Raw genomic sequence first — 13179 nt, 5'->3', positions numbered from 1 at the left:
AACGTGCATCGAAATACAATTTCAGGGACTCGAGACCCACTTTTACTGTAAAGGGCGGGACTTACAAGTTATTACAAGGACAGTAAACTCTAATGAAATATTATGCAACTTTACCATGGGAACAGCAAACAAACAACTTGTGATTATTATGCCAAGTCATTATTAAGTCACTTAAATGCTCTGACTTAAATAAATCATTTACAAAGAAAGACGTTATAACGCGTGTGTGGTCAATTCGACTGTATAATGTCTTAAAGTGTATTTTCTTGTTTCACACTTCATGACTTTTAATTAATGGCGAGAAGTGTTTAGTAGAAATAAAATGGCACGAAAAAATGTGGTTTGTGGACATTCACACATCAGTGACACAATTTGACCTCAGGTTGTTTTAGATACCAATCAAAACGTACGCAATGACCATAAATGCGGTGTTTCACTCGTGGCCAATAAATCATTTGCAACACCGTTTGATTTGTATTTATTTATTTAAAAGACAATATGAACAGCTTTAGAAAACGTAACAAAAATACTCAAGCAAGTCAAGAAACTGACCGAATAAACTAACACAAACAACTGCCGATAATGAGGATCTACGATGACGTATGAGCATACAAATCCCACATTGTGATCCCCCACCAGCGTGCCGCGAGGGATCTTTAATGCCGCATCCATCTTTGACTTTTTTTCCACAACAATCGTTCATTTAAAAGAAATAGTGTCATTTTTATTTGAATGTCCGAGAATGACAGGCGAAAAAATATGTTCTCCGAATTAGGCGTCGATCTAAACAAGCCAGATTTCACACTGAATAAATAAATACGAGTGGCCTAAATATACACATCATTACTTCCGTTTATTTTACGATCGTCCCCTCCCAAAGTAAAATATGAGCTCGGTAAGTGTTTTGCGAGCCACCGGGGCGAGAAGAATCGTCACAAAGTTTGTAAGAGAAGCCCGCAGCCGTGCGCATGCGCAGCTCCAAGGTCCACGAAGCCACTCGGGTGCAGGAAAAACGGCGAGACAGGTGGCTCGAAACGCGGCGTCATGACGACGACGCGCTTCGAGTCCCGCGTGAACGGCGTGCTGAGGATGCTGTCTATGGTGAAGGAGCTGGAGAACTTCCCGGAGGTGCTCGGCGGCGCCGTCTCCTTCTCCTCCTCCTCCTCCTCGCGCTTGCCCAGGCGGATGCTGATGCGCTTTCGGCGGCGCCGGAACACGCCGTCGGCGAAGGTGTACTCGCTGTGCGGGTTGAGCATCCAGAAGTTGTCCTTCCCCCACGGGCGGGTGGGATCCCGGAGCACCTTGTGGAAGCAGTCGTTGAGCGACAGGTTGTGGCGCACAGAGTTCCTCCAGCCCGTGTAGCTGCCGCGGAAGAAGGGGAACTTGTTCATGAGGTACTCGTTGATTTCGGCCAAGGTCAGGCGTCCGCACGGGGAGTCCCGGATGGCCATGGCGATCAGGGCGATGTAGGAGAAGGGCGGCTTGGGTCTGCGCGTGTACGGCTTGGATTTGCCGGCCAGGGGGCTGTGAGCCGCGCAGTCTCCATCCGAACCCAACTCCTCGCACTCCGCCGCCGGCCCGCCGCTGCTCTCTTCCGAGTTCGGGTTGCGGTACTTGCCGCACACCACCCCAAGTTTCATGGCCCGAGTCGACGGAGTCTCTCGGTGTGCGTAAATGGTTTCCGGTGGCTGTACCTGTGCGATTTCTCACCTACAACCTGTTGGGGCAGCACTTTATACTTTACCTCGGGGACAACCCCAAAGGGGCGGGGCTTGTGATTCCTCCAAGCGGCGTTCCCGTCCTTTGACTCAAGACGTTTTTTTTTTGCATTGGTGGAAAAAAAAAAAATCTCACGGAAAACAAAACGGCACAAAGAAGCTGCGCGTGGTAATTATGCACCTTCGAACGCTAATTGTCCTGACTGTCACAATAAGTCATCGGCGTAGATGATTATTTCTAGTAAAGAAATCTTTTTCAGACTAATTAAACGAAAATGGAGCATTTCCCACGCCGCACCTGATGTTTACAATGTGCCTTGACACACCGCTTAGGAGTCGCTATTGTGATTGAAAACGTGTTTTTGCGTTAATGGATAGAATGCAATACGCTGCGGAATGCAGGGGCGTTTCTAGACCCCCTATGAGCCCCAATCAAAAAGGCAAAAAAAACAAAAAAAAAACAAAGTTGTCAAAAGTTTGGAATCCGTCTAATTCAGTGTTCCATTATTTAGAAAAAAATGTTAATACTTAACTGTTAACTAAGAATAAACCTGTTGTGATGCTATCTTTGTGCACACACTTTGCGAAATATACACAATGCAGTTTTTCCTCATTTTGTAAATGCTTATCAAGGCGTAATAAAGTTATGTATTTTTTTTCCTTCAAGCACTCAAATTGTTCAGGCATCAGTTCTAGTAGGTTCAGTAGGTTAAATGTATTAACACCCACAAAAAATTGAAAATGGTGTGTCCTTGTGACGTGATGTTGACATTTTAACTGGTCTCTACCGCCATCTACTGTCTTGAGGTGAAACACAAGTCAACAAAGAATTTGTTTGCTGACATAGCTTGACCGCCACTCAACAGAACGTTACAAAAATCGCAGGAAAATCAGTCATAAATCCTATTAAAATGCATCTCGAATAATGTAATTATAATGGTTTTATATGGTCCAAAAATTGGACAATGATTAGCTTTAAGTCTAGCACGTCCAGCTGCAATCACATAAAAATGTCAGAATCGTTACATTTTAAATGTTTTAATCATCTGCTAGAAAGTTCAGCTCCATAGTGCTTTTTTCCCCATTGATACTTTTATGATACCAAAATTTAAAAAAAAAAAGGAATTCCCATAATTTGTAACAAAATGCCACAATGGTTAAAAATGTACATAGCCGCTAGAGATGAAAATGAGCCTTTTGTTTGCTGTTTGATGAAATGGTGCTGCCAGATTTCGCGGTTGATTTAGCATGTTGATTCTGATGCTTTATGCTCTGGAATGACAGTCAATTGTGCATTTTCAGCAGCTTAATTTCCTAACAGTAAGATAGCTCGCATATGAATCTCTAAAGTTTTGACTGCTTTTTTTTTTTTTTTTAAAGATAAAATGACATAACACGACGCTAGCTGTTTGTCGGGTTCCCCATCAGTTCTGGGCCCCGGGCCATAGTCTGGCTTGACTTGTTGCTGAATAAATGAGCATGAGGAATTTATCACTTTATTGCCGCACCTGTGGAAATATGACGTGCTATTACACCTGAGTCAAGCAGGTGGCGTTTGACTCCTTTTGCCCACAGCTAAACTCGGCTCGACAATCGTTCAGCCCAACCGCTGTTGGATTTGTGTCTTAGTGTAGCTCTGCGCTTGCCGCCAAGACGTCATTGTCCAGCAAGGAGAAAAAAGTATTCATCTTGGAAAGCGTTTTGACTGTTTGGGAATGCTGAGGGAAATGTAGGTCGACCTGTGAGGCAGTCATCAAACACGCACTTTTTCATGGAAGGAAACCATTATGCTTATTTCAAGCGGGAGGGGAAAAAAAAAAAGAAGGCGCGGTTAATTTACTGAAAAAATTAATTGCTATTAGCACCTAGAGGGTGTACTACATTTTTTTTTAAACAAAAGAGCCAGGAGATGACAAGGAGAAAAAAAAGTTTTTTTTTTTTTTTTTTTTTTAAAGATCATAGTCCTTTTTGAAAGAATAAATAGGTATTTTCCAGATTCAAAGACAAAAGATTACAAGACATTTTGGATTAAAAAATAACCCGAAAAAAATATTTGGATCAATTCGACCCAAACTGCGCCCCTCCCCTCTTCAAAAAAAAGATTGTTTTGACCAGGAAAACCTAAAAAATTGAGCTGTTGAAAAAAAGAAAGAAAGAAAGAAAATTCGGTCAATTGTCCCAATTATTGAGTTGAGCATTTTTAGACCATTAATTGGGTTATTTTGGCCCCAACTATTTTTACGTGTAAAAACAAGTGTGTAGAGCTTGTTAATTAGCTAATCATTTGAGTCAGAAAACATGCAGGATACCGGCCCTCGAGGACTGGAGTTTGGAGATGTTACTTTTTGATCAGATATGACTTTCACTTCACAGCTTTATGCTTCAAAATGTTCTCCGCGATTTTCTCTCAGTTTTTGAGCGTAGACTCAGTCCTTGAGGGCCGGTATCCTGCAGGTTTTTGAGGCGTCTCTCTCAAACACACCTGATTCAAATGATTAGCTCATAAGCTCTGCGAGAGCTTTACCTTGATCCTGATTTGAATCAATTGTGTTTGAGAGAAACGTCAAAAACCTGCAGGATACCGGCCCTTGAGGACCGGACTTTGACACCCTACACTACCAAGTCCAGTCCTCGAGAGCAACAATCCAGCCAGTTTTCAATGTTTCCCTTGAACCTGATTCGAATCAGGGTCGTTATCGGGATCAGGATTCTGCGACGGATGCTGATAACGACCCCGATTTGAATCAGGTTCAAGGGAAACATTGAAAACTCTCCGGATTGCGGTTCCGGAGGACCGGATTGGCCAATCCTGCCTTAGAGACTCTGTGGTGATTAAGGACTATATAAATACATGTGACTTGACTTCATAGCTTGATTTTTTTGAGCTTTTGAGTGTGAGCATTTGAATTTGAAAGTGTTTACCAAACGTTTGACTGATACTCCATTTTAATTTCCTGTTTGGCCTTTTGCGCGAGGCTCGTATGTAATTTTGACAGGCGCTATGCAAATGAATAAAAATCCATCCTCGCTGCCAACTTATAGAAAATGGGACCTAAAGGATTTGACTAGCTCCCACCATTAAACTAATCGCTCGCATCGGAAAGTCTCATTCTGGCATAATGTACTTGTGGCTTTGAAACTTGGACGTACATGAACTACGGAAACGCCTCTGCCTTGACTCTACAAACATTTTAATAGGTAAAGCCACAAACGACGTCCCGGTTTTGACGAGGAAGACATCCACCAATGCTAAAATAGTTTTTAACAATTATTAATGTGCAGTCAGCTGGGTGTCGCGTTAAGCAATACCGTGAGGTCAACTGTCGCACGTAGAAACATCAAATAAACCAAATTGGCATCTATAAGCGAACAAAACTTTGTATTTTATGACCATTTGAGTCGGTATGCAAATGTCTTTTTTGAAGCCTTATAAAAATAATTCAGCTTTTTGCCATAACGTGCTGATGCAATGCAGCACCAATATCATTTTGTTAATAAATATTATACAGGTTACAAGACAGTGATGCACATTGCAACGAATTTTAGCATCTTTTCTCCAAACAAATTGACTGTTTGGACATGATTTAGTTCATATTTTCATCTCGGCAAGATCATAATCCCTTAAAACAGTGCTTCTCAATTATATTTTGCCAAGCCCCACCCCCAACTCGATGCGCTGACTATAAATACGATTGGTATCTATAAAACTTGCATAAGTATACCTAAACCTGTATCCTTTTTAACATTAACACAAAAAAAAAACAATAGAAATCAACTTAAATGTTAATTAGTTTTGACAGCGTTAATACGGGTTACGGCTTAGTCTAAAACTGAAAAAAAAAGTGTGTCAAATTGCCTGAAACATTAAAAAAAAAAAAGTTTGGGTCCCCCACTATTTGAGAAGCACTGCCCTAACTAAATGTTATATATTTTTTTTCTTCCTGAAAATGCATTTTCAGTAAAAGCATATAGTAAATTATAATGGAATCAATTAACCTTTTCAACGGCTCAAATTTAAACGTCAATACAAGAAAGGCTAAGTCGCTTCGGTGAAAGTAAAACAGCGCGATTCGGAGACAGCGATATAAAAGACTGGTCAAACGTTTTGGAGCTTGCCCACCTATCACTGCTCCTGTGGCAAACTCCAAATAAGCACCGAAACGTCCTTTGCACGCTAGATGAAGGCATGCCGTTTGCGACGACAAAGAAAAGCATTTGAAAGTCGCAAAATATTTAAGTCATGTAAACCGTCGCGGCGGATTCCACACGCCATCTAAAAATAACCCCGCAAAGACGTCTCCCTACGTACATGCGCGTCTTCGTTTGCATAAGTCCCGCTCGAGGCTCCTCGCTATCTATACAAACAAAAGCTCTGTGCGTGTGAGGCGGCCGTTAGTCCAAGGGGGTCAAGATGATTTCCAGATGATTAGGCCTCTCCGAGCATAAACAGTAGCCTGAGCATCCAGGATGCATTCAAAGGCTCAAAATAAAAACACAATTTGATGGTAATTTAAAGTGCAGCTTCTCGCCATTTTTAATCGGCCGCTAATGTCTATTTTGCAGTAACGCGCCGCCGCCGCGGGACGACTTCAATGTATCTCGACGCAAGTCGACGCTTGTCCGGCGTTTTGGGCTGCGCCTTCTTAACGTACACTCAAACGGTGCATACACATAGCACGACTCCAAACGCTCCTGATTCTGTTTGAGCAAATTTTGCAAGCCCAGCCGTCGCCCTGCCCCTGTAATATCCTTAACTACAGACCATCTATTTCAAGACCAATGTTCCTTTATATTGCGTGAAAAGCCGGGAGGGAAAACGCCATTAAGGAACAGGCCCGTGCCTGCTCCGGGATTTGGGAGGTTTTATTTTTGTCTTTCGCATAATTGAACAGACAAACACATGAGAAGGCAGAAATATTCAGAGTTATAAATAGGAATTTCATTGGCAGGATGTCAGGGCAGTTTTTTTTTATTCGTGCAGCGGATCCCCGTTAGACGAAATGAAGCCGTTCCGGGTTTGGGATCGTAAGGCGGAATCGTCGTATGGCGGGCAATAGAAACTTATGGTCATTTGCTAATAAATAAAATTGTATATACATATTAAAAAAATATATAATATACATGTATGCAAATAAATATAAATAAATAAATATCATAAATAAAAACTGTATTTTCCTTTGAGTGAGCGAGGGTAGCCTAGCCTAGCTTTCTTGATTATCTCCAGCTTCGTTTCCATACTAATCATCTTCTCACCTCTCCCTTTAACATCACTAGCAATTTCGGGACCATGGTTAACCGATTAAAGTTTGAATTAAGCACTAAAATGCACTATAAATACAATATAAGCACTCATACTAGATCGAGTCTTTAGCAGACCAACATCTGAGTGACACGTTTCAGTGTAGGCAGTTTGACGCAACCAGAAAATAAGGGCAATGACCTAAAACGCCTGAAGAGGGAGGCAAAACAGCATAAACACAGCTAACCCCACAGTTCATGACAGCTGTTGTTGCCGTAAAGCGGGAAAAATGCCGTAAAGAGGGGACGAAAATAAAAACACAGTATTCCACTTTGTAACGTGAAAAAAATAAGCCAGGGACGCCGTAACCCGGGGGTCCGCCGTATAGTGGAAATCATGCTGATGATTATTCAAGCTGCTTTTCCAGTATGGCAGATATAATATAGCGTTATACGTTATTTTTCATGTGCAATTGTCAGTTATCTGCCGATTTTATCGTTTGCGAATGGTAAATGTTTTTGCCAGTTTTTTGGCGCGGAAAACGCTGATGACTATTCCTACCGCTGTTTTAATGTAGGGGACTCTGTTAATAAGACAATCAAGTAAGTGACTAAAAACACACCCACAGACACACAAAAAATTAAGAAAAAGGGAATTCCGGGTTGAAAAAGACTCAACATTTGTCTCGATTTGAACTAACTTTCCGGGTTGTTTTGCACAAATGTATTGATTTTGTTAAGGTCTTTTCGGTCCATTCGGTCTTACGCTGTCTACAAGTGGCAAGCACATAAAGACTTGAAAGCATTTTAATAAGGGGAGTGATCCGGTTTCTATTTATCGTATGTAAGGTATGAAGAGCAGAGGCTCGCGTATGCATTGAAGGCGTCTCGTAAAACGTCGCTGACGAACTGCAGAGCCACAAACTTGTTAACGTCTTGACAAAACAGAGCAAAGGCGAATACGCATTTTAAAATCTGTGGCTTGTATCCAAGAATAAAAATGAAACTCAGCTATTCCACCCCAGGCTTTTAAATATCCACATGCCAGATTCGTAATAGAATCGGTGTCATGATTGAAAGATTCATTTCCAATGTTCGACTTTGACAATCGCGCAAATTAATGTTTTGTTCCAGGTGAGTCAACATGCCAGTTGTGTTTACAAAGTGAGTGATAATCTGCCAGTCATATCTGCAAGGACAATGGTTGCGTGAGGGCATGCTCCGCCGCCCCTTGCATGCATGCTGCAGACATCGTTTGTAAACGGCGACATGTGGGCGTACTCGAGATGTTCAACCGACAACAAAATGCTGATTCATATACATCGTGTTCATATGCATGACCATAAAATTCAACATTAAAATTTGGGGTTGCAAAAACACTTTCAAATGCATCTAAAAAAAAATAAATTCAGTAACGAAACTAACAAAACTGAGAATATGCAAACGATGGTCAGGTTTTCAGTCAGGCATGAACGAAGACACCACAACCAAAATAACCTGTAGTTGCACAGCTAAAATAGTTTGGGACGGTTTCAATTAGTATTCAGTTGTTCAGTTGTAGTTTTTTTTTTTTTTAGAACAGTCTACTTTTCTGTATACTGTTCTTGAAACTTTATACATGGACTTTTTTAGTTTGGTTTTAATTAACTAGTTGTCCTCAAACACACCATCATCCTCATCCCGAGCGTCCTGACAAGTATTTCCCGAGCATTCTCAAGTCGAGCCGAATATTTTTGTAAGTACGTCCCAACATTTTCACGAGTACAGCCAAACATTTGTGCAAGTTCGTCTTAAGAGTTGTTTGATCTGAACAAAATATCAGAAACGTGGTTAAACCTACATGCAAACATGTTAAAGCTATTTACAAAGGCAAACATACATGTAAACATCTTCGAACATACTTGCAAACATGATTCAAACATATGTTTGTAAATATGTTTAAACATACTTGCAAATACATTCAACCCTACTTGAAAATACTTTTAAATGCCAGTTAAAAAAAGTGTATTTCAAATTAGCATTTACTTGCTTACATTATTGTGATTTTTTTTTTTAAGTTTTCATTGAGCACTAAATATGTTTAAACATACTTGCAAATACCTTCAAACCTACTTGAAAATACTTTTAAATGCCAGTTAAAAAAAGTGTATTTCAAATTAGCATTTACTTGCTTACATTATTTGGTGATTTTTTTTTTTTTATGTTTGTTTTCATTGACTATTATGTTGCGGGTACACAATGTATCTTAATATACATAAAGAGGAAAGAGGAAGACTATGAGACTAATTTTTATTTGCTAAGTCATTTTTGCAAAAGGTTTGTTTTGACTGTCTGGGCATCAAACCTTTTCAAAAACATAACACTCCCTATTGTCATGTAACCATACCCGCAGCTTTTAATATTTGTCACTGAGCCCAAACACTTTTCGACATTCTATCTTGTTGCATGTTTTTCAGTCAGGCCGTTTTTGTTTTTGTTTTTTTCTTTTTGTGAAGAAATTCAAAGAATTCAAACTGTCTTTGTATTTGCATAGTCAGGCAGTCATAATGAGTTCAGCTTGAAATAGAAACTAATGTCAAAGCTGTCAGCAGGGCTTAACCTTTCCCCAAAAAGCATGCCCAACTTGTTTTACACGCCGTAGGGCGTCTTACGTGAACTAAGGGAAAATATAACATCTTAGTTCTGGTGTCCCCCCCCCCCTTTAGGTGCGCTATGAAGAGATAATGTTCTGGTACTCCATTTTCAGGGTTTGGAAGGTTTTTTTTTTCTTCCCTCAGAGGGGAAATTATGACGCAAGGAAAAAGGGTATTGTAGAATTGATGACAAAGGATGAACACCCCGGGGGGGGGGGGTATTTGTGAAATGTTTGCTTAGCACAGGTTGAAGAGCGCACACATTTCCAACTACTTGGATTGTTAATCACAGGGCAAACACGGTCTTGTCATAAAGATTTAATGCAGCGCGCCTCTCTGGATTTTAAGTGTGTGTTTGGTTGCCGTTATTTGTTGCTGCAGTTACCAGGGTTTTCCTTCCTGATTGAGTCGCCATGTTTCTGTAAACACTCCGGGGCCGGATCAAATGTGAAAAATATGTACTGTAAAGAGCCCGGCTAACAAGCAGCAACTCCTTCTGTTTTTGTCCTTGTTTAAAACCTCTTTGTTGGTAATCATAGCATAACGCGGGATCTTTGCTGTATACGAACAAAAACAAACAAAAAAAAAAAATCTTTGGGTCAATCCAAATCCCAAATCTTTGTGCTTAAATAAAGGCAATGTCTGGTTCTTATTTCTTGGTCTCTGGCACATTCCATAAACACAACTCCCTGGTGGTCTGCGAGTAAGTGAGCGTGTGCACGGGGGTGCGTTTGAAGGGTGGGCGGGTAAACGCAGAGAGCCAAGCTATTGATGGCCGAACGCTCGCTGCAGCACAACTCAATCTGACAGCTCTGCTAAATTATATTTATTTCCAGGCCACATGCTTCCAGGGCTGCTCCACGACACCTTAAAAGCAGCAGCGCGGCTAGCGCTTTTGCGTGGAAGCCGACAGAGTTTCCCAAACGCGCAACGGCCGTACGTGTCGGGCACGCTAGGCGGATTTGGAGTTAAACTGAGACGGAGGCCGCTTCCTTGTAGTTACAACGCATTTTCGAGATAATGGCACAGCTTCTACCTGACATTTACAATCCGTGTTGCTGAATGCATAGTTGTTAAATCAGTCACGATGCAGAAGCCGGTCGACACCCTTTGTTGAGTTTTTATAGTCAAACAAAGTCAGACGTGGCTACTGTAAATTACTATACATAACTGCAACGCTTATTGTTTGGAGGGATAAAGCGTGTTGTGCCACTGAGAGATGGAATTTTTAAGAGAAATCATTTGTTGGGTGGGTTATTTCAATTAGAATAGATTGCGTTTCATTTACTAGCATTCCAAATAAAAAACAGTTATAAAAAAAAAGGGAAGCCAAATTGAGATATAAGAAATGATAATGACATTTAGGACTATAATTTCAAAAATAGAATTCATGTCTGATTTATATTGCATTTAATAACCAGTAAGCACATACTCTAAATAACATTTAAAAATCATTAAAAACAGCTTACAAAAATGACATTCAAATGATAGGATTTTGAAAAATAGGATTTTTAACCCTCCTGTTATGTTGTGGGTCAAATTGAACGATTTGAAAGTTAAAGTAATTGTTGAATATATTTTCTCATTAATAACACCATTTGTATGCATTATTTTGCAACATTTATGATATATGAGATAAAACCTGGGACAAAATAACCCCAAAATATTCTTGCCGAAAAAAATTTCTGAAGCTTTTGGATAATTACTCATCACCCCAAGTCAAATTGGATGTTTCCATTATTTCAGAGAAGAAAACATAACACACAGGTAGAAATGAAGTTCTTGCTTTTGCTACTTTGTGAGCAAGTTTCCGTTTTCTAAATATTTGTTGATAATCTATAAATAGCATACAAGTATATGCAGTAAATAAACAAATTATATATATTATATAACAAATTATATAATACTGCTACATTTAGTGATCGGAGAATGGTAGATCAGCCCCAAAAGTCCTGATGAAGTCTGATTCATATTATTTACTCTGATAATGAAAGGAATCATGAAATCAGGGGGCGGTATTTAACACATGTACGAACAAAAAAAAAATATTTTGAGGATGGCTTTGGAGGACCGTAATATGCATGGGTGTGTTGAATTCACTGGATGGTAAAAGCAGAATGGCAAGCCAGATAGTCTGAGTTATTTTATTATTTTAGTTTCTTGGACATTTTGATTTTAGTTAGGGGTGTTTGTTTTGTCGTAAAACAAAAAAAACAAAGGCTGAAGTTGGGCCAGATCTTCCCTCAGGGTGACAAATTTGCTAGTGCTATCAATATAATCAGAATCAAATTGTTTTTTTTGTTTTTTTTTTTTTAATATACCTGAATGTTAATGTCTTTCATTTCAGGCAGACTCTTAAATCTGTCTAAGGGTCCAAAATGATCTTAAAGCTAACCTGGGCGCATTTAATGCTGATTAATGTGAATTGTACCTTTTTAAAAAAAAAATGCATTCTCCACAGTTAAAAAAAGATTTTTTGTGGGGAAAAAGAAATATTCGTTCAACTGCAAGAATATCAAGTGTCGTTGCTGTTGGAATTTACTGTGCTAATAAACCAGAGTCACCTCGTCGGGAAAAAGAAGCACGGCGAGAACGATAATGAACGAACCGACAGAAATACGCAGAAAATGGAAGGAAAACAAAAGGATTCTCGCTAGTTTGTTGGACCTGCCAATTAATGGAACTCGAGCATCCTTTGTCTGGTTGCTAATCAGTGAAAATGTACGTCTGTCACGTCGCGCAGACGACATGTCCATGTCGGCGCCATTTAATGGAATGCCACTGATCCAGATGTCACACTGGAGCATTCATTTGTGTAATAGGCCCTGACAGACAGACAGAGACAGACGCGAGTGTCATAACTCATCTTTGTAGCATGTGTCAGAATCCCCGACACCGCTTTCCCACCACATGAGAACATGTGTTAAGCCATCAACAAAGTCTACATGTCACACAGCATGTTAATGGGCGCTGTAATAACTGGTGTTGATGGTGAGAAGATATGAAGGTGAATGATGTGGAACATGTTAAGACATCGAGAAAAAAAATGCTAATAAACGACGCGCAAGCAGATGCTTACGCGAAGCGCGCGGACAACAATTTCTTCGAGCGGCGTGTATTTTCACGCCGCGGCAAAAGCGTCCCCCGTATCGCCGTGTGTGGCACGTCTACAGCGAGCGGAATGTCAACTGCGGTGGAAATTTGATCCGCACCTCTTGGAAGTTGTCCGTTTTGGAGATCTAAAGGAGATTAGCGCCGCCCGCGTTGGGCGGGAGGGCCGACTTGAGATGTACGACTCATTCTCGTATCGCTGTTTCTTTGCAGGCCAGGATACCCGAGGGCATAGCAACTCCGAGTTGTTTTTTGCGGTCGGTTGCCGTCTCGCGTTTGCATAATGAGGGCTAACTCGGGAGCCGCGGCGGTGTTAGAGGGTTCAGAGGCTTGCGAGAACACATTCGCACAATCAGCCAGCCGGTCTGTGCCAGTTAAGGTGCGTGAGAGTCTCTGCCCCACCCCATTTCGTGACTCATTCTTCATCTACCCGGTGACATCTGATAAAGGCGTATAAAACAGTCGTCTATATAAACATT

General features: G+C 40.6%; 1 protein-coding gene across 1 annotated transcript; it reads right to left on the bottom strand.

The window, feature by feature from the left end:
- Positions 1–466: 466 nt before the first annotated feature.
- On the bottom strand, positions 467–1723 carry foxq1a (forkhead box Q1a). The gene has a single exon (XM_088428590.1). The coding sequence runs from the start codon at positions 1638–1640 to the stop codon at positions 933–935; it is 708 nt and encodes a 235-aa protein (XP_088284716.1). The 5' UTR covers positions 1641–1723; the 3' UTR covers positions 467–932.
- Between the last annotated feature and the right edge of the window lie 11456 nt (positions 1724–13179).

Source organism: Hippichthys cyanospilos, chromosome 12, assembly GCF_059441005.1.
Source record: "Hippichthys cyanospilos isolate Australia breed blue-spotted pipefish chromosome 12, RoL_Hcya_1.0, whole genome shotgun sequence".
In the NCBI taxonomy this organism is placed as follows: Eukaryota; Metazoa; Chordata; class Actinopteri; order Syngnathiformes; family Syngnathidae; genus Hippichthys; species Hippichthys cyanospilos.
Note: the sequence above shows the minus strand (reverse complement) of the source record. Positions and strands in the feature narration are given on the sequence as shown.